We start from the raw sequence: 25,283 nt of genomic DNA, 5'->3' as shown, positions 1-25,283 counted from the left end.
TCGTGACCCCATGGACTGCAGCCCACCAGGCTCCTCCGTCTGTGGGATTTGCCAGGCAAGAGTACTGGAGTGGGGTGCCATTGCTTTCTCCATTATTGAGGGTGGGCAGGCTCTTATTTAAGAAGCTGTTTCCATCAGCATTGTAGAGAGGGAAAGGGCCTGAAGGTTAGAAGACCTGAGTTCAAATCCCAGCTCTGCCATTTAGTGACCTTGGCAGCTGTGTCCACTGACCCAGTGGCTCTCGGCCTGGGCTGCCCGTGATGATCTAGTGCTCTAGTCCACTTAGACCTGCTGAACTGGAACCCTGTGGAGGTGGAGGACAAACTCCCCCAGTGGTTCTCACACTCAGAGGGGCTGGGAACCAGGGCTGCGGACTTCACTCTCTGGAAGCCCCCAGTGATCTCACTGGCATGTAACACCTGTGTCAGTACAGGGCCAGGTACATAGGCACATCTTTGCGCAATGGCTGGAAGAGTGAATGAATGAATGAGACCTATTTGGGCCTTAGTTTTCTCAGCTGTAAAACGGGCGTAATACTGCTTAACTGCTGGAGACTATTAAGAGGAAGAGATGTGATGAGGAACAGTCAGCCTTTCTGTCACACTAGTCAATATGAGAAACTCCCAACTCAAAGTTCCTTTCTCCCGCCTACTTTTCTCCATGGCCTTTTTCATCTTCTAACATATCTCGTGTTTTTACGATTTTTGTTGCCTCCTTCCTCCCACAAGGCTGCAAACTCTGAGGATCGGGGGTTTTTGTCTCGTCATTCAGCTCAGAGGCCTGCACACTTCCTGACACACACAAGACAATCAATTCGTTCTGTTGAAGAAATGAATGAACAGGGCTACTGGTGTCACTATGAGGTGACACCAAAATCCAGTGTGGTGACGAGCAAAGGGCACGCTGACCTCACCTCTCAGCCACTGATGTTCTTTCTCGCTCAAGGCTCCCCACATGAGATGATGCAGGCAAACCACCCAACAGGATCAGTGCAAAACAGCTACTGTTGTTATCGAAGATGCTTGCGGGAGGAGAGACTACTGACAAGCAGGGATGGTTCCCGCTAAGGTTGCCCACCCCATTGGTCTGCCTCCCTGACCCCCACCACCGGTCAGGGGTCCCTGCCTTGAGATCTGAGCGCCCCCATGATCTGCCCACCACCCACTGTGAGCAGGTGACACTGGCCAGCCAGACCAAGCTCCTCCGTGTTTGCCTAGACCGGGGCCAGAGGGACTCGGTGGAAATGGCTTTGCCAAATCGTTTTCCTACCACCCAGAGACTCTTCCTTAATTTAGAAAACATATCTCTCCCTGCTCAGGTGAGCTGGTTCCCCTAGGCTGGGGACTCTGGGCCTCCCTGGACATCTGCTAAGAGCAGGAAGGCTAGAACCCCAGGCAGGAGCCAGTCCAGTCTGGTTTTCCATCTCCCGCCTCCTCTGCTAGATTCCTACTCCCGTGCCAAGCAAGACCACCACTGGCTGCTTTATGAGCCAGGACTGGAAGAAGACTTTTCCACTCACACCTCATCCATCAGAAAGTGCTGGAGCCCAGAGAGGAAGTGAGCGGGGAGAGGGAGTCCCTCTGCGTTCTCTGAGCCAGAAGAGACCACGTTTCCCTAGCTCACAGACAGACATGCGCTCCTGTCTGGGTCTGGCTTCTTCAGATCTGCAGCAAGACCCGTTCTGGCCGACGAGGTTGGAGGAGAAGGGGTACGGGGAGGGGCAGTGATGTTCCATGTCCACCTGTGCCACGGGGACCCTCAGAGCACAGACAGGATGGAGCCAGGGGATGCCACGGCTGCCCGAATGAGAACCAGATGGCCAAGGAAGAGGGCAGCTGTGGTTACAGCCGGGAGCCAGCATGGATGCTCAAGCCGCGGCCCTAGGCTGATCTACGGAGTGAAAACCCATCAGCAATGGGGGATTTTCCTGCAAAAATAGCAGCTGACCCTGACTCTGCACTGTCCTCCCTGCTACACACAGGCCCTGAGCGAGGCTCTGTGGGAAGAGCGACAAACCAGTTTTGCATGTCCCGGTTGGCGAAGCTGGTCTGGGGGCCAAAAAGAATGCCTTGTAGATGGACTATGGGTCCTCGAGCAGCGTAGAGGCCCTAGAGCCGAAAGCTGGGGTTCTTGAAGGGCTTCCTGGAGGGGGCACAAGTAGAGTTGAGTCTGAAGGATGGGACACCCTAGCTGCAAAGTTGGGGAGGAATTCAGGGGCACAGCCAGCCAGAAACCCACCACCTAGGAAAATGACAGCTCTTCCTCCACAGGCCATTGGAGAGGTAACACCCCTGGCCTGACTGATGCAGTGATGGGGTGGGGGCGGATGAGGACAGCTCAAAATGCACAGAGAACTCTCTGCCTTTATAGGGATTTCCCTGCAGTATATGGGAGGGATGAGATGAGACCCAGAGAGGTTACTGACTTGCTCCAGGTCACAGCGAGCAAATGGTGGAGCAGGGAGCAGAGTCCAGATACAGCTGACCCCAGAGCCCACTTTCTCAACTTCCAGGCTCCAGACCTCGCTCCTGGTTTACAGCCCCAGGGAGATCAGGGACGGGGGAGGGGGTAGGTCATGGTCACTCCAGGTAGAAGAAGGCTGAGGCTCAGAGAGGGGAAGTGCAGGTCCCAGGCCCTCAGCTCATGGCAGGTGGAGCTGAACCTATGGGGGCTCCTGGCTCTGACAGTATTCCTTCCACCACCAAGAGCACCCTCAGGGCCTCCCTGGAGCAGCCGGGCTGCAAGAGGAAGGACAGCAAACCAGCGTCACTTCTTGTCACATCTCACTAACCATGGTGGGGGGACCTGCTCCAAGCCAAGGTGCTCCACGCCCCTGGGTAAGCACAGATCCTCAGAAACCTCTCTCCCCTCTGGCCACCAGCCCACTGCTGAGGATCTGGGCCAGAGCTGGGGAAAGGTAGGCGGACAAGCGGGCAGCACACGGCACTCCTGCCTGAAGACCCCACTTGCTAGGAAACCCACTGGGCAAAGCAAAGCACCAACACCAAGGTGTACCTTTCGTCCAAGGGGTCCTGGATTCCCCGTGAGCCCAGGCAAGCCCATGTCGCCCTGAAAAAAGACGAAGAAAATGGGGTGAGATGAGGGAACAGGAGCAGACACTCATTGAAAGTTCGGCCTCCCATGGCCAGTGGTTTGCGAACAGGATTCACGGAGGCCTAGAGGCCTCAGAGGAGACTCAGGTCCTCTGTGCAGGGTGAGTGCAGCCGAGTGGGCAGGGGACCCAGTCCCTCCTCACTTGACTCAGTCGCTCCATTTGATCTGTTTTCTATGTTGGACTTCGGCAGAAGGTGCCATTTGGGGAATGGGTTACACTGCCAAAAACATGTTTGAAAACCACTGCCCTGGAGAACATGCAACCTGTTTCAATCGGCAGTCCCTCTCCCTCCCTCCTGCCCGTGCTGGGCATGGTGGTCACCCAGGAGGGGGGATTTCTGCCACCACCATGAGACCCAGGAGCAGACAACGCAGGAGCGGCAGAGAAGCCTGGGCCCCTGGAGGTCATCCAGCCCGGGTACAAAGTCTGGTCTGCACCTGACCAGCTGCGTGGCCTCCAGCCACCTGCCTCTGGGGCCTCTGTTTCCTCCCAGGCAAGCTAGGCCCAGCTGCTTGGCTTATAAGCTTCCGAGGATCCAATGGGAGTGCATGTGGATGTATAGATACAGGAAGCATTTGCTGGGTGAAAAAACTTCTCACGAAGATGTGAAGGAATGAGCCACCTGTGTCTCGGAGAAATCAACAGGAGCAGCCACCTTTAAGTCCCCACACACCAGAGGCTGGGCTGAGAAGCAGAGTCCTTCCGGTCAGGAGGGCTTTGGGGTTGTGTCAGAAGGAAACCAGACTCGAGGGCTCCTTCCAGAGGATGGGTGTCCAGGACATGGGACAACCTTACTTGGAATTCTGGGTTCCCCTGCTCTGGCCTGACCTGCACTCCCTCCAGGCCCCCTGCTTAACTTACAGGGTGGACGCGTCAGGGGCAATGAAGTCCTTGGGCCTAACTCTTCTCTCTCCCATGGGAGAACTTCTGGTCTCAGCGCTTCAGAGTCAGGGAGCCCTGCCTCTCCAGCCCATTCCCTTCCACGTCCTGAAAATCCGCAGACCTGTGTGTCCGACTAACCAACTTGGAGGGGTCTTCGAATGTCTGCTGGAAGCTTCCTGGGCGTGTGCTACCAAGAAGCTTCTGGATGCCGAGGGCCACCTAGCAGGCCCTGCAGAAAACCCACTCAGAGCATCAGGCCAAAGGACATTCACCAAAGCAATGTCCACAGATCACATTTTTTGTCGGTTTTATTGGCTGCACAAGGGAAGAAGGCAGCGGGGATGGCTTTGGGTTTGGTGCAGGGAGAGCTGAAGGGCTTCAAAGAGAACAGACCACGTCCTTTTCTACATCCTGCCTCCGGCCTTTTGTTATGCAGGGGCCTCTGTCAGCACAGCGGCGGTTTCCCTACCGTCCACTCCTCCGCTTCCCTGAGAGCTGGGGTCCCTGGAAACCTACCTTTGCCCCATCGTGGGCCTTTCCTGGTGAGAGCCCGGGGTCCCCTTTCTGTCCCTGAAACAGAAACAATTCCACTTTGGCCGCCACGTCTTCTGAAGAGGGTATCTCCCCACCAACTCCGCTCAAATCCCTGTCCTCTGCTTAAATGCCCTCCCCTTCCACCCCACTCACATTCCTCCACGGGGTCCTCTTCAATCCCATCACTCCCCTGCTCCAGCAACCCTCCATAGCTGCCCACCACCCTACTGACAAAGTCCGAACTCCCCCTTGGGTGTCCCAAGTCTTCCATCATCTGGTCCCACCCACCCTGTTCAGAGCTTCTCTCCTCCTACCAGCCCAGCCTGTAGACGGGGCCCCTCTGCCGCATCCCCAGACCACATTCCTCCACCAGAACTTTCACATTCGTGCTGCTGGGTCCTTGTGCAGGTAGTCAGTCACCCCCAAGTAGAAAACCACTCCCCCCTAATCATCATTAGCCAAACCAGAAACATTCCCAAGATGCAGCTTGACTGCATCCTCCCCCACCAACCCGTAGATCCCTGGGCCCACTGTACAGGTGGTGTGTTCCCCCAGGGCTCTCAGAGACCTTCTGAGAGACACATCCTGGAGGTAAGCTTGATTCTTTCTGCTCTTCCTAGCCCCTGATGCTCACCTCACCATCTCAAATTACCTAGAGCCAGTGCACTAACAGCCACTTCATCTATGTATAGCCCTTCGCAGTTTGCGATAGCCTTCACCCCACCAGGTTCCCAGAATAGCCCGATGGAGCAGACAAAGGAAGAGTTATTACCCCATAACACATTCAGGGGAACAGGCCTGGAGAAGGAAAAGGACAGCCCAGGACCCCAAACTGAGGCACTGGCAGAGCTAAGACTAGGACCCTGAATTTGCGATTCCCAGAACAGAGACCTGGGATCCAACAAGTTAGAATAGGCAGGTAAGAGCAGAGAAACTGACAAGTAGTATGTCCCCAGTCAGACTGGCATTCCTAGTCCCAAGCACACGGGAACATCCCCATCACGAGGATCCTGGCTCCTAAGAGCACGTGCTCAGGGAAGCACGCACCCGCTGTGTCTCTCGCAGCTGAAGAGGGCTCCGGGCTGTGGCCCGACCTGATTAAAGGACTCAGGAGACAGTCCTTTGAGAAGCCAGTCTCCTAGTCTCTGTCCCTTAGCCTCACTCCCCAGCTCCCTCCCCAGTCTGGGTCCTGAGTCAGAAGTCCTGGGTTACAGACTCACAGCAGGGCCTCAAGCAAGTGACTTCACTTCTCTGAGCCTGTTTCCTCACCTTTAAAATGCGGACTGCACAGCGCGCGCACACACACACACACACACACACACACACACGCCTTGCACAGACACACATGCACACACACACATGCACGCACACACACACATGCACACACACAGGGGTACGGGTACACATGGCCGCCTGGCATCCAGGTTTCTTGGCAAGGAGCCAGTGCGATGATGGATGTGGCACGTGGGGAGGATGGTTTGGCCAACTTTAATTAGTTCCCATTTGATTCTTTTCTGTGTCAGGACCCAGATCTTCCAAATCCGGACTCAGTCACTCTGCATGAGAAATCACTGCATTCCAAACCAGAACAAGCCTTAAAAAGAGTGAGGGCGCCTTTCGCTGCCCACCTACCACGTGCCCAACACTGTTCCAGGCCCACTCAATGCAGCACCCCGCCAGGCCTCTTACACCCACTTGTGGCAACACAGGACCAAGCCCCAGATTCAGAGGGGCTGAGTCATAGCCCAGGGAGGCGTGCCGGTCAGAGGCCAAGTCTCACTAGGTCTGACTAGGTCCTGGGTCAATCTGACTCCAGAGCCCCCACTTACAAACGGGAAGCCTAGGTGCCTCTCCCACATGCCCTCCGGCTGCCCCAGGCTGCAGGCCAGTCCCTCCTTGCTAGAACCCCTACTCTCTGTCCACCGAGGTCCCTCCAAGTCACTGCTGCAGGCCTCACCTCTAGGATCAACAGCCTCATGCCGCAGCAGCCCCTTGCTGACCCTCTCCAGCCTCGGCGTTCACAAGCCCAGCTCCAATGCCTTTTATGTCCGTGCGCAAGGCCAGGCCCAGGGCCACCCTGGATTCCAATGGCCAAAAAAGGATAGCCACTTCTACCCACCCCGCCCTTGCCCACCTCGCTCTGCAGCCAATAGAGGAGCTGGGCTTAAAATGCTCTCAGGGGTGGGCCTTTGTGCATCCGGTTCTGTCATCTTACAAAGGGGGAAACTGAGATCCAAAGGGATGCCAGACTGGTTCCTTTGCCCAGAGGCCATATCCAGGGGCATTTTAGTTTCTATGGACTGCTCTCTGCACTCTCAGCAGCCAGCACCATGTTTGGGACTTAATCCCTCCCCGAGTACAACAAAAAAAAGAACTGAAATTTATTGAACATCTACACATCCTACTGTGCACACTGGAAACACCATGGTGGGGACAAGGCACAAGTCGTTGCCTGTGGGACCTCTCGAGGGAGAACCCAGAGACCGGTAATGCTGATCTGCTCCAGTATTTTCTGAGTGCTCTTGTAAATCTTCAACGCATAAATCTAAAAGGGAGCCATAATCACTATCCCCATTTCACAGATGAGGAAACTGACGTACAGAGAGGGTAAGAAATTTGTCCAAGATCCTATAATTCATAAGTGGGATTTTGATTCAGGAAGTCTGCTTCCAGAGTCCAGGATCTTTACATTTCAATACACGAGAGAATGAAAAACTATGATCAGTGATACGTGGAGTACAGGAGGAAGCTGGGAGAACTTGACCCAGACTGAGAGTCAATCAGCCAAGCTAAAGCTGGAGCAAGACAAGAAGGGGGGCAGATGCAGTGTAGGCTCCAGGGATGCTCAAGGCACCCTTGCTCAGCTGAAGGTGTGACTTCTGGGATGCAGAAATTTATCCATCTTCCCAGCCAGACTCCTGCAAATTCTCCAGTAAGAGATATAAGGAATAATAAAGTCTAATTAATTGTTTACACTTCGGTGAGGTTGAGGACCTGGGTGCCACACCCAGCTCTCCAGTCAATGAGCCTGTGTGATCTTGGACAAGTCCCTTTCCTTCTGTATGGAACAGCAGACTCTAGTTAACAGAGCCCTGAGGAGCTAGAAGATGGTTAGGAAGGTATATACTAAACCAGAAATGCTACTAACAGAGCGGGAATGGAAACTATGAGCTTCTTTCTTACAGGTGAAGTTGGGAAGTGGTTAGATGAGGCCTCAAGGGGCTGAGACAAAGAAGCAGCAAACCATGAAGGACCGGAAAATTCTGGGCCAGAAATCCCCTGTGCAAGTCATCTTTTGCAAGATACATGATCCCGCGTACGTAGCACAGGGCCCGGCCTAGGGGAGGCATCAGAAAAATATTTCTCAAGTGAGAAAATAAATCAGTGCCGTCTCAAGAGACAAATTTAGGGCGAGGATTGGGTCAGATCTGGCCCCAGCTCCGGAAAGTCCTCTGAAGATTCACTAGGTCTCTCCCCGTCACTACTACTATTTCATGTGTTTATAAGTTCTGGCCACAGCAATAAGGCAGGAAAAACAAATAAGGCTACTAACCTTTGAGGAAAAGGAGACAAAAATACGTCCTTTTTTTCAAACAATATGAGTGCCTGTCTAGAAATTCAGGAGAACTAAGTAAAATACTGTTAGAACTAACAAAATAATTCAGCAAAGGGCATGGTTGTAAAATAAACACCAAAAGTACAAATATACAAAGTCAATAGTTCTTTTTCAATAGCTGAAAGCCAGCTAGAAAATATAATGGGGAAAATATTCCATTCATAACAGCAACAAAAATATGAAATTTCTAAGAACAAACTTAGTAAGAAATGTGCTACGTTTATGCAATAAAAACTATAGAGGTTTATTATGAGACATTTAAAAAATTCAACCAAATGGGAAGATGTGGCATGGTTTTAGATGGATAAAGTTAATATTTTAAAGATGGTAGTTATTCACAAATAAACACATTTAACACAATTCCAAGAAAAACCCCAAGAGAGGTTTTTTTTTAGTGGAATTATTAAGATGGGCATAAAGTTCATCTGACAGATTAAATAGCCAGAACATTTTTTATAAGTGGAGGAGGGAGACACACAGTATAAAGATAATAACTGTCATAAAATAGCATTTTACTAGCCTAAAAATATACAAACATAGCAATGAAACATATTTGAATGGCCTAAAATAGACCCTGGTCTATCATATAATAGTGGAGGAAAAGTTATTTAATAAATGATCAACTACTGCGGGGAAAATAAAGATATACCCATACCTACTCCCACGAAGATTAATTCCAGATGGTTTAAAATTTTGAGTACAAATGAAATGATAAAATGGAATACTAGTGAATACCTCTCTGGTCCTAGTATGGGAAAGAAATGTCTAAGTACAAAAGTAAAGAATCATACATTTTACATATGGTAGAGTTAGTCGCTCAGTCGTGTCTGACTCTTTGTGACCCCATGTACTGTAGCCTGCCAGGCTCCTCTGTCCATGGAATTCTCCAGGTAAGAATACTGGAGTAGGTTGCTATCCCCTTCTCCAGAGGATCTTCCCGACCCAGGCATCAAACCCCAGTCCACCGCAGTGCAGGCAGATTCTTTACCTCGGCCACCAGGGAAGCCCCTACTTATGATAGAGCTCTCTCCAAATTAGGGCTTTCCTGAAGGATCAGATCCTGACATACTCTAAGTTCCTAATAAATGTCAGTTATTGTTGATTCAAAAAAAACAGGCAACACTCTCATTTGTGAAAATCATCATGAATACTCTCAATAGGCAAATAATAAACTCAAAAATAATTTGTAAGATAGATGAAGCCTTAATAAATCTTCATATATAAACACAAATGATGTTTACAAATAAATAACAAAAGACAACATCCTAACCCCTAAAATAAACAAATTCATAAATGGTGAAATGCAAATAGAAAGCAAACGTAAGAAAATTATTCATAGATGATCAGTGCAGTGTATTGGAAGCAATAATGAATTATCTTTTACAAATATCCTCTTCTAATGCTAGCAGTGGCATAGATTGGTTCAGTCTTTCTACAAGGCAATTGTTAATAAAATAACAGCTAAACACTATATGGCACTTAGGTACAAGCATACTTTAAATTATTCATATATATGTAGCATGAATGTATATATATGTATATGCATGTGTGTATATATATATATATATATAATATATACATATATAGCTTAATCTACAGAGCTAAAGAGCTATGAAGCTAATGGATACGCTAAAACTATGTGTTTTGGAGTCAGACAGCAGAGGATTCAAATTTTGTCCCTGATACTTATCAGAGATAGGCTAGTTACTTAGACATTTTGGCCCTTAGTTTTCTCATCTGTAAAATGGGGGTAATAACATCCACCCTGCAAAGTATGTCAGGTTCTTGGCCAGTCCTGGACGCACAGGCTGTTTAAAATGCAGTCAGTGCCTATCGCTGGGCAGGGCCAGATGAGGAAGTCTGCTTTCTTCTTGATACTTTCTAGACTTTTCCACATTTTCCTTAAAGAATATGTCCTACTTCAGTCACTGGAGAAAGGGTAAGCGGAGGCTGGGGTCTGAGGCCCGAGACTCCTGTAAGGAGTCACTCGGATCACTAAGCATGGCCCCTCTTGCCCACCTATCCTCCCCAGATGCCCAAGGGCTCACGGTAATCCTGAGTAATTCACTGCAAACCAAGCAGGCCAGAGGAGGGAAGGGGCAGCCGGCTGCCAGGGAGAAAGGGGCCAGATGCCTCATCACCCAGCACAGGCATAGTCAGAGCCCCGCCAACCTCGGACCCAGAGCTTCTCACCTGACCTAGGCCCTGCATCCCATCTGATTTCAGCTGGCCCAGAATCACCATCACCACGGCCACAGCTCCAGGCCTCCCCGCTGGCCACCCTTCAACTTGATGGCCATGGACTCGATGGCCACGGACCCGGCTTCTGCAACTGCCTGAGTGACCTTTGCAAAACGATACATCTGATCGTGTCCTGCCTGCTGCAAACCTCACATCTTCCCACTGCTCTTTGTATGAAGTTTAAAAGTCTTAGCACACCCAGCAGGCCTGCTGTCCTTCAAACTTGATTCAACCTTCCCACCCTCCAGGAAGGCAGGCCTTACCTCCCAGACCAGATCAATTGCCATTCTGTGGGGTCTCTGAGCACCCAGCGCCTCTCATGTGGAGCCCTCTGCATGGTGTGGTCAGCTTGCTTCCACAAGAGCAGGGATCGTATATGCCCCCTTGTACACTGGGCGCCTTGCACCTGCTGACAGCTGACCACCGCCACAGGCCAGCACCGCTCTTAACTCAGTTATATCTCATGACAACCAGGAATGCCAGGAGGACAGCTACTATTGTCCCATTTTCCAGATGAGCCAACTAAGGCATGCGAAATTCAGACAATTTGCTCAGAGTCACAGAACGAGAAGGTATTACTAACAGACCTGGAATATAAACTTCCACCATCTGGCTCCAGAGTCCGTGCTCTTAACCACCGTGCTCTCCTGCACGACAACTGTGGTTGCTGGACACATAACTCAACACTTGGCCTCCAAGGTCAGCTAATACCATCCACCCAGGGTTCTGGCTTCTCTGCTTCAGTCTCAAAGTCCTTGATCTTGACTCTGTGGGAACTGACAAACCCTCTTCTTGATGGGTTTGAACGTGGAACGTATGGGTATGTGGTACATGAGGAAAGCCTTGGGCTCTGGAGGAGGCAGAAGGGACTGAAGCCTGGCTCTGGCCTGAACCATCTGTAGAGCCCTATAAGTGTCTTCCAGCCAGAAAACCCAAGGACCTGAAATTCAGTCCTGCCACTGCTGGTCACTGCAAGTGACCCCAGCAAGTCCCAGGCCCTTTGGGTCTCTGCTCCCCTGACCTCAAGAGCGATGAAGTTCCTCACTTTGCTCTGTCTCCCCTTCTTGATTCCTCAATCCACCAGTCTCTCCCATCCTTAGTCTGGCAGGGGGATCTTTAACCCACAAGGCCATAAGCTCCCAAGGGCTCAAGAGATACGGTACAGGAGTGAGCCCACTGTGACCCATGCAGACGATGGGCGGGTTCCCTGCTACCGTGCAGGCCCTGCCTGTTGGGCTGATTTTTCCATCAACGGCGCATAGAAAATGCTCGATAAATGTTTGCCCATTGAAGGGAAATGAACAGATGGGTGGTCCCAGAGGTAGCTCTAGAAGCCAACACTGTTTGGAAAAGGAGGAGCCAGCACCGGGCCTGGAGGGAGCCAGCCCTACAGTCCCACCAGGTCACCACCCAGACCCAGAAAGGATCTGGTAAACAGCAAGGACCCTCTCCCCAGAATCACACCCATTCCTGCAGATCCATAACATTCTCTTTCAATCTCAGGAATTCTGTCCTGGAAGCGCCTCTCTTTAACCCCATCCTGGCCAAACCACAGATGAACACCAGCCCAGGGCCAAAGTCCAGCAGCCTGGGGCCTTCAGTCCAACTGAACTGCCCCAATCCACTTGGACTCACCTTTTTAGACTCGCAGTCAAGTGTCCAGGAAAAGGGCGTGACTTTTCCCCTGGGCATTTTAATGGCAGTTCTACTGGGAGAAAACTCCCATTCCAGTGTATTTTCTGGAACCCACTCCCTTATTTGTTTATACAGAAGCAAGCTGGAAACCAGTCCAGGAGGTCCTGAGTCACAGGTTCCGGCTCCAGATAGCTGCAGGAGGGCTCACCTGCCAGGTCTGAGCCTCCCTCACCACACTCAGAACAGCTCCTCAAAATGGCAGCAAAGGCAGCTGGTAGGTCCTCCTCCTGCCTCCCTACATCTGCTGGCAGGATGAGGGGTGGGCTGCAGGCCAGACCGGGGCCGGAGTGGACCGGGGAGAAGCTGATGGAGCATCTGCTACCACAGAAGCAAGGGGTCAAGTCTGGGAGTGGTGGGGGAGTGGGGGGAGGACCAAACAGTCCCAGAGCAGGCCAAGAAAGGCGTGTTCTTGAGCAAGCCTGGCAATCAAAACAGTGGCTAATCCTCAGCATCTTGATCTACCCAGGCCTGGGAGACCAGAAGCCTCTGCAAAGCAGAAGTTTCCCAAGGAGAATTCGGACCCTCTGCCTGACTCATGGGGGCAGGTCCCACTGCCATTTCCTAGGCAGGGTCTTAATCATCTGCCTGAGTCTCAGTTTCCCCATCTGTAAATGGGTACAGTAACTCTACCATTTCATTAGGTCTTTATGGAGATCAAATGAGGTTACGTGAAGTGCATGCAGAGTGTCTAGCACAGAGTAAGGGTTCAATATACAGTGCTTGGCATCATTGGTGTTTGCCTTGTTAAAACCCAGAGCACCTCCAGGCAGCTGCTGGCCCAAGGCCTCTGGGCACACTTTCCAAGAAAGGACCCCAGCCCAGCCCTGGTGGAAGTCACATACCCACAGGGGCGGAGGCGAGCGTCCCCACCGCTCCGTGCGAGGGCTCTGCACCAGCACTCTGGTGCCCGACCATCATGCATCCAGGGCTGCCTGCGTACATCTGTCCCAGAAAGAGCTCCAGGAGCCAGAACTAGCTTATAGAGGATGCTCAGCCATCAGTCACAGCAGGCGCTGGGGCCACTCGGCTAACGGTTTTCTGCAAGCTGCAAGACCTTTGTAATGGGTTAGCAAAGGACCCTGAGCCTAGGCCAACCAAAGCCCAGGGATGCGCTTCACCCGGTTACCCCACAGCTGACAGCCAGGCAGACCCTCTGCCCTTCCCAGCCTGCCCCGCGCTCTTCTTGGCACAGTTGCTGTGCTCTCGGCTCCCTTGGCCCCCTCCTATTTCTCCAGCCATCACTTGAGGCTACTCCTTATAACCTTAATATTGCTGGCCCTGTACTCATCCTGGGGCTTCTCACTCCACGCACCGCCCTGGACAGCTCTGGTCTCTCCCGGCGCCCCAGAGCTGGAGTCCCCATAGTCATCAGAGCACCAGTCACCTGGGTTTCTGGTCTCCTCTGCAGTCTAGAGGTTGGCATCTCTGTGCGGGCCACCCCCCCGGGCTCCATCTCCAGCTCAGAGCTCCCCTGAGTTTCAGAATGTCCACGCATCATCTCCACCTGGCTGGGCTACAGATTCCCAAAGGCAACATTCCTTCCTCCAGTTCCCTGGTTTGGCCACTGAGGCTAAAGAGAGAATCCCCGTCTCTCTCCTCTTGTCCATCACTGAGTCCTTTCTACCTCACCTCCACGTCGCCGAGGCACCCATTCCCTTCCTCCTGCACCCCACGCTGGCCTGTATCACCCCAGGTCTCCCTGCTTCTACTCTGGTCCCCAGCCCCCCAGCCCGCCTTCCACACGGCATCCAGGGATTTTTCTCAAACGTGACCTTTCCATATCCCTCCCCAGCTAAAACGTGACCTGCTTCCCCAGGGTTTGTCCTATGACCCAGTAACACACTGAGGCTGGACCTCCAAGGCCCTCCCCTGTTTAGCAGCAGATGACCTTTCTTCCCACCCGCTTTGAGGGCTCTAGGTTCCAGACGCCCTTTTCCCCCCAGCTCCTCCCCACCAGTTGCTAAACTCCTAACTCCTCTCTGTGTCTCCAGTCCAGTCCGGGGCCTGGCACCTGGGAGCCCTTCAGGGAGTGCTGGTGGCCTAGATATGGATACTCCATGGAGACTCTGAGGCCCTCCTGCCAGGAGCCCCTAAGAAAAGAAGCTTCCCCCAATGCAGAGCTCTTAACCCCAGCATCCACCCCATGGCGGTATCTCCAGACCCCACAACATATACTCACTTTGGCTCCAGGGGGGCCAGGGAGGCCTGGATTTCCATAAGGCCCAGGAGGACCCTGAAAGGGAAAAGAGGAAAAGAGATGAGGGGAAAAGAGGAGCATCCCACTTCCTAAAGCAAGGCCTGGCACTTCCGCCCGCCCTCTGGGTCTTCTCCGCTAGCTGAGTTTCAGCAGTCTGGCCACGGCAGCTGCTTGCAGAAAGGCTCTCATGATGCCTGGCCCTGTGCTCAGCTCTTTCTGTACATCACCTCGTTTTACCTTTTTAACCCACATGATAGGTGCTACCATGATTCCCATTTTCAAGATGAGGAAGCTGCCATCCAGAGAGTTTTACAAGTTTCCCAGGTCACCCGACTGCTAAGGGACAAACCTCAGATGTGCAGCTTCCAAGCACAAGCCCTTGAATTGGATCACCTCTGCATACTCTCTGCACCTGGCCCCACCAGCCTCTCCCACACTTGCTTCCTTCGACTCAGAGCACACTCAGCGATTGCCCTGCCCCACGCCTGGTACTTCCTCCTCACATCACCTATGCCATGCTGTTCCATCATCTGGAATGCCTTTCCCATCCATCCCCTCCAGATGAATCCCAGCCCATCCTTCAAGACCTGGCTTTAATGCCACTTCCTCCAGGGAACCTTCTGGGACTTCTCCTGCTTAAGGGAAACTTTCTACCCTTCAGCCTCCAACTGGACTCTGCATGAGCCTCTGGAGCTGCACGCGCAGTCACAGGAGCACTCGGCCTCTTCCGAACAAGGGCGCGTCTCTTCTACGGCCACCACGGTAGTCAGAGCTCTCTCCCTTAGATTCCTACATGTTCTGCGCTTACAGAGTCCCTCGGGGACCATGAAACAGCTGGGAAGACTAAACCCAGAGAGTCAAAGGGTCTTGGCCAAGGTCACACAGCAGAGTGGTGGCCAAACAAGGCCTGGAACCCAGTTTGTTGGCTTCAAGTCCAAGGCTTATTCGTGGCACTAGATTTTCCCAGGCCATATTTGAATGTCCCTTATAACAGCTGGGGCCTTCTGTCCACTTTCTCTGCAAAGGCCCTGGGCTAGCATCCTGCAGCCCAGTAATATAAACAGAATCCTAAGAGTCGACTACTTTCCGAGAGTCTTTGTCCAATAGGAATGATCTGAGGCACTAAGGGTGGAGACAGGCACCTCAATGGGTGCCCCCTACCACAACGGCCTCCAGACACACTGCCCCCCTCCGTGGCCCCTCTTGACTCATCTGGCTGTGTATGAATTCGCTTCCTTCCTCTCACTTCAAGGCCAACTTCCCAGCTGCAGCCCATCACACTCCGCCCCAGGCACCTCCCTCTTCCTTCATGCCTGAGCTGGGACCCTCCCCTTCTCCATCCATGTCAAGGAGGAACTAAGTTCAGAAGCTCACTCAGCCTAGGGGATTTATAACGGTGTCATGGGTAACCTCCAAAATAATCAGCCCTCCTGCCCCTTCCTGATATTTCACCAAAGGCTGTATCCTGGCAACTAGATGCAACCTGGTCCCGGCTCTGCGTCTCCCTTATCCCCAGGCTCGGTCTCCCCATCAATTCCATGAATGATGGGAAACTCATGGTCTCTAAGGAATCTGGAAGACCTCAGAGCTTCACCCCAGTCTGGGCTCCTGGGTTCTAAGCTCAAAGCTCAGCCCGAATTGGGAAAAGGTTAGATGAAGGATGTTTGAGGAGGGGACCCTCACATCCAGTACCCCAGAACGAGATGAGGGGTGTGGTAGACAAGGTCAGGAATGACTACTTCTTCCCAGTCGTGCCCCCAGCTGCCCACAGATGGAGGGTTAGAGCACCCGGCGACCCCTCAGGGAGGTGGGGGCTTCCTGCTTTCCCGCCCCCACCTTCATTCCCCTCTCCAGCCACTCACTGCGTTGCAGAGAAACGAACCGCATAGTTGACTGGGAGCCAAGCAGACCGATTCTACAAACGCTGCAGCCCAGAAAGCTGAGTGGAGGGAGGCCGAGGGATTCCCCCGGTTGGGCCAGGGGAATACGTGGAGGTGGAGGGGGCCAAGCCACGGAGCCTTGGGCAAACTCAGGTAAGGCCCCGCCCCTCCCGCCCCGAGCCCCAGAGCCACCACCATCTGTACAGAGGAACTGGGATTGCTTAGTCCCAGCAATGTATTATCTTTGGAATTTTACGATCTATGGAATTTCCAGTCTAGAAACAGGGTGATGGGCTCCAGGGAGCGGGGCGGGGGAGTCCTCCAAGAGCCTGAGAGGGATGTCAAGAGAGTCATTCCCTCACTTGTGGAACTTCAGAGCTGGAAGGAATCTTGGCTGAAAATGCCTTACCAAGATCCTAAGTTTTATAAATGCAGAAACTGAACCTCACAATAGGGAAAGGATTTGCCTAAGGTCACAAAGCTTCTTGGGGGGAATTACTCTTTCTCTCTTTTCTTTTGTACTGGGGGATAGCCAAGTAACAAAGAAAGTCGTGTCAGTTACCAGAGGACAGTAAAGGAACTCAACCATACATGAACATGCATCCATTCTCTCACGGGAAATGTTCTTGACTCCTAGACTAGAACCCGTCAGCAACCATATGCCCAGCACATTCTGATGCAGGGGACTTTGCTAGGCATCAGGTAAGAAAGAATAGTCAACAGGACCTGTCTCTGGCCCAGAGGGGCTCAGCTAAGTAGAAGGGAAAACCAGCACAACGGGAAATTTAAGGTCATGGGCTCTGGAGTCAGACTGTCCAGGTTCAATCTGAGCTCTGGCATTTACTCCATGCTTGACTTTAGTCAAATTAACTGCATTTTTCTGTGCCTCAGTTTCCTCACCTGTAAAATGGGGATAATGCTGGAACTTATTTATCAGGAAGGCTAGAAAGCTGGGAGGGGATCCTGCATATGCCACTCAGGTGACAGGGCTCAATGGTCAATGTGAGCTTTCTACCGAGGAATCCACGCAGTTAACTGCCACAGGAGCTCCAAGAAGGAGGTGATCATCAGAAAAGGAGGGAGCATTTGATCTGAGCCACGGATGGAGGAAGAGTTTGCAAAGGAGGACACGTCGGGTCAGGAGGACAGTCCTGCAGAAGCTGGGGGCTCAGAAGGAGTTTAGAGACTCAGGCAGACTGCCAGCACCTGGGATGCTAGGCCCTGGGGCCACGTCCTGGTCCCAGACAACAAGGTCCCTTGGCCAGCAATGTCCATGTGTCCCCAGCTCTGGGCAAGTGCTCCATGGAGACTCCAAAGTTAGGAGGAAATGCCACTTCAGACAGCAGATTCCAGAGTCCTGGGCCCAGGGAGCACAGGGCCAGGTCTGGAGGGAACTAGGGCTCGAGTAATTGCATAACCAGAACCATCCGCTGGGCTCAGCGCTAAAAATATGCCCCAGGCAGCTATCTCTGCCAGGGCCTCGCCAGGCACCCAGCGTGGGAAAGGCTGATTCAGCCTGGGCACAGATGCCAGGCGCCGTGGGTCTGAGCCCCCTTGGGAAAAGGAGAGATTTCTCTCCAAGAGGACCCTCAAGAGTCCCCGTATCATATAGTTAGGAGCTGGGTTCCAGTCCTGGCTCTTCCATTTCTGAGTTATTCGGTTTTCTCATCCCTAAATGAGAGTGATCATACTGGCCCATGGGGGTCTTGGAAGGAGAGGGGATCAAGTAAGGCAGCATTAAGTGACATGCCAGCCTTAACAGACCAAAGCTATTAATATTTTCCACTCCGAGGTTCGGGCTAGCTCCTATCAGCCACCAAAACCCTGCCAAGCCATCTTCAGACTCAGGTTGAACCCCTCAGCATGGGGAGCTCACCCCATCCCTGGCATGGCCCATCTGGTTGCCTCTGTCAGCATCCCTACCCCAGCTTGGCCCAGCAGAGATGGGAAGATGGATGCAAGGGTCATGCTCTTCCAAGTCAGCTTTTTCCCCAGCTGAACACCAAAGCCCATCAGCTGAGGGGATGTGATCTGCAGAAACCCCTACTCTACTCCAGGCTGCCAAAGGTGATACCCACAATGGACAGCTGAGACCCTGAAAGAGGTTCTCACTGTCCCATGCCTCGTCTGGACACCCAGTGACCCCTAAAAGCCCCACCTCCGCTCCAATGGACAATGTGGAAAAGGGATGCCAGACAGCATGAGGACACACAGCAAAGCTGGGACTCCAGGGGCAAAGGGATACAGGACATTGAAACAACCAGAACTCAAGCACGATGTGTGATCACTTACCCGAGGACCCCGTGCGCCAGGGGGTCCAGGAAGCCCAGGCAGTCCAGGGGGACCCTGAATAAAAAGCAGGAAGATAGCATCAGTGCCTTGTGGCAGAATAGAATGGGATCAGGTAGTCATTCAACAAACTATGCAGAGCTCTGGGCATGAAGACCCCAGAGCTGAGAAGAGAGGTCCCTTGAGGTCCTAACCTGAGGAATTCTGCTCTTTGGGGCTTTCTGGTCTTGGCAGCTGTTGTTTCTTGGTCTCTGAAGCTCTCATCTTTTATTACATAGCTAATTCAGGGCATCGCCTCCTCCAGGAAGCCTTCTTTGATCCCTCCCCCAAGTTGGGCCAAGTCCCCTCTTTCCCTCTGCTTTAAAGGCCACTGTATTTTATTCGGGGAATTGTCTGCTTAGAAGCCCACTCTCCCACTAGACCATGGTCTCCTCAAAGGAATTAATGGGATATGAGTCATCTCTCTCTCCCCAAGCCTCAGCCAAATGTTTGAGAAACTAAAACAGCAAAAGACCTCAGAGTTCAGCCAAGTTCTCTGCAGAGCCTGAGCAGAGAAGGGACCTGTCCAAGGTCACACCAGCATCTCTGAGTCACACACAGAGAGTCAGAGTCACTAAAGGGTGTATGCCAAGGCTTTCGGGTTCGAATCCCAGTGCTGCCACCTACCAGCTGGGTTTGGGCAGGTTCCATAACCAGCCTGTGCCTATAAAATGGGGCAATAATACCCATCTCATCAGATTACTGCAAAGAGGATATGAGATGGAAAACATATAACACGGTGCCTAGTATGCAATCGTCGCTCAAACGTCCCATCTAGTCCAGGGGTCATAGCCGGGTTTAGCCTCCATCATCACCCTCCAAGAACATGCATCACCTCCTTCACTTGGTCTGGGCCCCACCTCCACCCTCTCCCCTCTCGTCTTCCCCCACACAGCGAGGTTCACCTTCCCAAGGCACCTCCCGGCTCAACAACACTCCCCATTTCCCCCATAAGACAGGCCTAATCCTGCCACACGGCATTCGGGGAGCACCTGTCTGTTCTCAGTTCTCTTCCTTCCCATAGGAAGCGAGGCACCCGAGCAGACTTGCGGAGCCGCAGGCTGACCTTCATGCAAATGCTGGTCTCACTATTTACTAGCTGGGGACTTGGCACAGAGCCTGTGGCCTGAGTCTCCGCGGCTGTCCTGCACCACAGCTCCTGTACTGTCTACATCAGAGGAGGAAAGGAGGATTATCTGAGTGCCTGATGTAAAGAACTGAACACAGAACTTTCAACGGAAGCCAGGCTTTCGAGGATGTGTGAGGCCTGGGGAATTCATTTGTTTCAAATAACCATCAATGAGATTCCAGGTTTCCTGCCCAGAGTTAGAATCGGTGTTGAAAACCCAGTACAATTTGGCTGGTATTTAATCCAGATCTCACACTGGGCAGCCTCGGCTCACAGCTCTGGTCTGTGAACGCCACGTGCTTGCTCGTCTGTGAAAAAAACATCAGAAGAGAGAGCCAGACAGGCAGATATGGGTACCACCGAGGCCCCTGGGTCACTGGAAAGAGCCCCAGCTGGAGGAAGTAGGGCTGCTGCGTGACCTCAGGCAAGTCCTGGGCACCTCAAGCCTCCAGGTACCTCTGGCCAAGCTGGCAGCCGGCAGCGTTCCTTCCATCCAGAGCCCAGGGGTTGGGTAGACAGTTTCTAGTCTCCTATCTACCACTGCAGGTTTGAGAATCAAGGCCAGCCTCCTCTGCTTCTCCCTGAGGAGCAGAAGACTACAGTATCAGACAGGGCCCTGGGCGCACACTGCGCTCCCCCGCCTACTAGCTGTGTGGCTTTGGCCGAGTTCTTTCCAGTTTCCAAGGCTTCCCTCCTTCACTGTAAAATGAGGCGGTAAGAGCACCTCGCTGACAGATAATCTATAAAAAGTGCTAATCCTGGTGCCTGGCACACAGTTCATGCCCAGAAAGTTAGTGCTGTTTCTGTTAAACAAGCTGCTGGAAACTCCCCAGCTCAAAACATCAAGCCACCACCTTCCTCACCATCTATTTTGGGGGAGAGCAAAAGATTTCCCTTCCTAGAAGGCCCTTCCTCGGCCTGCCTCTTCTGAATGACCCAGAATCAAAGGGAAATGCGGGGGTCTGAGGCCAAGCATTCCCGCAGGTATCATTCTCATGACCAAGCCCTTTTCACGGGTGAGAAAGCAGAGAGAGGCTCCGAGAGGCAGAGTGAGTTACTCGAGGCCACACAGCTCAGAGAAGCTGGGTTTGACTTATTCTCCTATCCTGGGGAGCATCCATCCACACAACCGTGGCCAGGTGCGTTGTGACTAGGTGTGCAAACCTGGGCCAGTCCCCTCTCTGTAGGCATCTGTGAAATGAACATCCCAGAACCTCCCCGACACTGGTCATCTCCTGAATTTCTGGGTGGTGATAATTTCCTCTTCTAGGTTATTCGGCGGGAGAGAAAAGGTGAGATCATGCCCAGTTCCCAGAGAAGGGGGCCAAGGCCCAGCAGAGTGAAGGCTGGGGTAGGGTTCCAGGGAGGGACGTCCCTGCGGGGTGTAGCTCCCTGGTGGACCCTGGGAGGGCCGTCACTGCAGAGGCCTGGACACACCCTCTTGGCACACTTCCTGCCCCAGAAACGGGGGCATCCAGCCTGGAGTCTGACCTCATCTGCAACATCTGCGGAGCAGACTTAAGTGCCAGTCAGGACCCATGGCCCGGCCCGGTGAGGTGAGTTCACAGCCACACTCCTTGACACGGCAGCCCAGCTGCCCAGCCGCATGCGTTCCCAGGTCCGACCCTCCCACACTCAGAGAGGTTGGATGCCCCCTGCCCCTCTCGCTTGATCCGAGACCCTGCCTGCTCCCCATGCAGTGGAAAAATGCTGCCATTTCTTTCCAAGGCCTGAAGCCTGAGCGAGTGACTCTGGGATGATTCACGAGGCCGGGGTGGGATTTTTCCACTCCACGCTGCAAACAACGGGGCCTCTGAGAGGGCCTGGAGCTGAGGGGGAGGGGCGCGGGGGCCGCAGGCCTGTCTGGGGGAGGTGGGCTCCCACAAACAGCACCATGGAAACAACAAGCAGCCGGGCTTTCCCGGAGGGTCCCGGCCCCCGACAGCCAGGCCTCGGGGAACCCCATCCCACGGAACAAGTCCACCCTTGTGTCCAGCGACAATAGCCTGCCTGCCAAGCTTTGCAGAAGGAAGTAAGTCCTGGCTGGCCTGGCCCCTGGCAGCAAGCAAGAGAGGTTTCGCAGGCCTGGGACCTGGGAGACCCAAGTCCAGTCCTAACCGTGCTGCTAGCATCTGGGTGACCCTGAGCAATGACCTTTCATTCTCAGGGCTCTGCTCGGTGCCTGTAGCCAGGTGGGGGGAGGCAGGGGATCTCAAAAGGCTCCTCCTTCGCTAACTATCTGAGCTCAAGATTATTCCCAAGGTTAGCCCACAGGGTGCTGAGCTCTGTCCAGTCTCTGTCCTAGGGAAGGGAATACTCAGACAGGGCTTCTCAGTGAGGCCTTGAGCAAATTACTTCATCTCCTTGTGCCTCCTGGCCTCAGTTTGCCCCGCTGTAAAATGGGAATACAATAGCCATATATATATATATATATATTTTTTTTTTTTCCCAAGATAACGTGTATGCCTGCCGGGAATTCTCCGTTCGCTCTCCAAATCCATTCTGTGTCCTGGGAAGCCCCCATCTACAGCCTGCACCCCCCAGGCTTCTGGCTGAGTCTGGTCAACGGGCGGGCCCAGCAAGAAACTGCAGAGCAGGAGAGGGTGGGTGGCATTTCTCTCCCTTCTCCCTCCTTGCTGTGTTTGGCTGCAGCTCCTGTCGGAGACCCCGGCTCACGTTTTAACGCCCTGGCTCGTGGCAACACCTTCCCCTCCTCTTGCCCCTTCAGGTGGGACCCCATGCGCTTCTCCAGCCCCTGTTGATTCCCTCGACGGTGCCTGCACCTCTGTAAACAGTCCCTTCCTTAAACTCCCCTCGGTTACACTGTTCCCTGCCTGGGCCACAGGATACAGCATGCCAACAGCTCCACACACAGCCTGGCACGCAGCAGGAGCTCAAAAAGGAGACCCCAAAGACAGAGCCAACACTCCTCCGTTCTCCTGTGTTCTAGATGATGCCAGGACAAGGGGTAAACGACTCACGATCTAGTTCTGATTCCTAACTGCCAACAGCATGAAGGCCCTCCTGTGTCGGAAGCTCTTGGTTCTCAGGGTGACAATGCCCCTGCCTCAGCCATCAGCACGTCCCTAACCAGATTCTAATGTTGGAGGCAGACAACCCACACAACCCTGGAAAAGCAGGTGGTACCATACCCTCTTTTTACAGAGGTAAAAACTGAGATTCAGAGGTCAAGTGACTTGCCAAAGGTCACACAGCACCTAGCACCCAGAAGGCACTCATTCAACATCTGTTGAAAGAAGGAAAAGATGGCTGGATAAGGCAATGGTTCAAACTCAGGTCATTCCAAATCCAAATTCTATGTGCTTTTGCACTCCATGCGCCCTTCTTACCCCACCAGCAGCAGAAATCTGTGTAACTTCAAAGAGCCTGGCCTGCGTGTCAGGACGAACTGTTTTTCGTAAGGATCAAATTCCTTCATTCATCTCCTAGATAGTCATGGAGTATCTGCTGCAGGCCAGGCGCTCAGCCGGGTCTCCCCGAGGTGACGCTTGGAAAAAGTGCAAGGGCGTGCAAATGCCAGCGGCCTGAGCGTGAATAAATAAGGCCTTGACTCGCCTCCTCCTGGGCGTGGAGCTTCTGTGCGGCTTCTGTGCAGTCTCTGTGAACCGCAGCCTCCCCACCCCTACTCACCCGGGGCCAAGCTCAGCTTTTCCATGCTCCCCCCACCCCCCTGCTCCCGGGGCTCCCACAGAGTTCCCTCTCAAAGTGGCTACAACTCCTGGCCAGCCTGGGCCAGAGCTGTGTCTCAGTCTCTGCCAGTCTCTCCCGTGCCCCTTGAGATCCACGCAGAACAGGTCAGATACAGCCTTGAAAACCCTCTCTGGGGCTTTCCTAGTGGCTCAGTGGTAAAGAATCCTGCCTGCCGATGCAGGAGACACAGGTTCGATCCCTGGTCCAGGAAGATCTCACATATAGTGGAGCAACTAAGCCCGTGTCCCGCAACTACTGAGCCTGTGCTCTAGAGCCCGAGAGCCACAACTACAAAAGCCTGGGTACCCGAGCCCAAGCTCCGCAACAAGAGAAGCCACTGCAATAAGCCCCCATGCACAACTAGAGAAAAGCCCGTGCAGCACTGAAGACCCAGCGCAGCCAAAAATAAATAAACAAATAAAAATTATTTTTTTTTAGAAAAGGAAAGAAAACCTTCTCAGGCTCTGAAAGAACCTGCAGTGAATTCTAAGAAAGGAATTCTCCCAAAGCCGGTCACAGAGGGGAGACAGCCTCAGGGAGCGGAAAGAAGTTCCCTATATCACCCAACAAATCTAGAACTCCCAGGTGGCCCTGGAGAGCCCTCAACTCGCTTCCTCACAGGAGGTGGGAGCTATTATCCTCTTACATTCTGCAGAAACTGAAGCTTAGTGTGGCTCAGGGCTGCAGAGCTAGTAAGGAGTGGAGCCAGGATTTAAACCCAGACTGGTGTGTACCCAGACTGTAGACAATTAAATCTCATGTCCGGGTACTGCAGCTTCCGCTCTGCTGGGGTTACATCCCGAATACATATGAGGGTTCTGGGTGGGGACAAGGGAGAACAGAAGGAACACTTGTCAGAATCAGTTCTTGTCGCTGTTAGTCAAAGACACCACTTCGATTAATAATTTCTGCTATCCGGTGAAATATAAATGATCAGCTTGCCACAGCAGACTGGACAAAGCTTCTAGAAGCTTCTTGGTTCCTACTGGAGTAAGATTAGGTTCTGAGCTGGGAGGCGGGCGGGATGAGGGGATTGCACAGGACATCAGGCAGGATGGCACCCAGACAGAATGATGTCTTCCCTCTTGCCCTCATCTGTTCTGGGCTGGAGGAGCAGGAAGAGCCATGGTCCCCGCAGAAACTGCATCCCAATTCCTCCTGCAAGATCATTCCAGGTGCCCTTGGCCAAGGCTTTTGTCTCCCCAGCCCTGGTCCTCTCCTTCATAGAGCAGGGTCAGGGCACACATCCTACCCTCTGGACCAGTTTCTACAAGGTCCTAAAGGAAGATGCTACATGTGTGGAAATTACTCATGAATGCGCTAGGTATAGGAACAGAAGATGTTCTAGACACTGAACACTTCACTTGAGATCAAGGACAAGGCCTCCCTCTCTCAAGCCCCCGGCCTCTAAGCCCTGAGTCCTAGTGTCTCAGAGAGGACACTTAGGGGGTGGATTGGAACGTGCTGATCTTGGGGTCTGGAGCTGGGGCGTAGACTTCAGCTCGCCTCCGATGTGCTGTGTGACTTTGGAGTGAATCCTGGCCCTTTCTGACCCAGTCTCTATGCTCCCCACCTGCACAAAGGCGAGGGTGAACTGAATGATCCCTAAGCACCCATCCACTAAATAGGTCAGCTCCAGCACCTTCTTTGATCAGGGTGGGAGGAGTTCAAGACCAGTTCGGGCAGGAGGCCTCACCTCTTGCTGACCCGCATCATTAAACTCCAGGAGGAAAGCCCGGAGTTCAGGCAGCCAGGCGGCCCCGAGGCAGAGTCTACACCCTGGGAACCTGCTCCTGCTCCAGCTCTGCAGGCTCGGCCATGGCCTCTCTTGCTCTGCATCACACACAGCCCTGGGGGACAGGGTTGGCCCCCTCCACTGGGCGGCGTGGAGACCCTACACTTCACCCTCCTCTGTCAGAGTGGGACAATGCACCCCGTTTCAACCTCACAGCCAG

The 25,283-nt window shown here is 53.0% G+C and overlaps 1 protein-coding gene across 6 annotated transcripts in view; it reads right to left on the bottom strand.

Moving 5' to 3' along the window:
• Positions 1-25,283, bottom strand: part of COL27A1 (collagen type XXVII alpha 1 chain) — a 147,775-nt gene that overhangs the window by 107,617 nt on the left and 14,875 nt on the right. For 5 of the 6 annotated variants that reach the window (XM_065946937.1, XM_065946938.1, XM_065946940.1 and 2 more), the window contains exons 4-7: positions 18,453-18,506; positions 14,263-14,316; positions 4,514-4,567; positions 3,016-3,069 (exon numbers count right to left, since the gene is read on the bottom strand). In XM_065946937.1, coding sequence (XP_065803009.1) covers positions 3,016-3,069; positions 4,514-4,567; positions 14,263-14,316; positions 18,453-18,506 — 216 coding nt within the window. The remainder of the gene's footprint in view (positions 1-3,015; positions 3,070-4,513; positions 4,568-14,262; positions 14,317-18,452; positions 18,507-25,283) is intronic. The other variant, XM_065946939.1, reaches the window with a different exon arrangement.

Source organism: Muntiacus reevesi, chromosome 10 (assembly GCF_963930625.1).
Source record: "Muntiacus reevesi chromosome 10, mMunRee1.1, whole genome shotgun sequence".
In the NCBI taxonomy this organism is placed as follows: Eukaryota; Metazoa; Chordata; class Mammalia; order Artiodactyla; family Cervidae; genus Muntiacus; species Muntiacus reevesi.
Note: the sequence above shows the minus strand (reverse complement) of the source record. Positions and strands in the feature narration are given on the sequence as shown.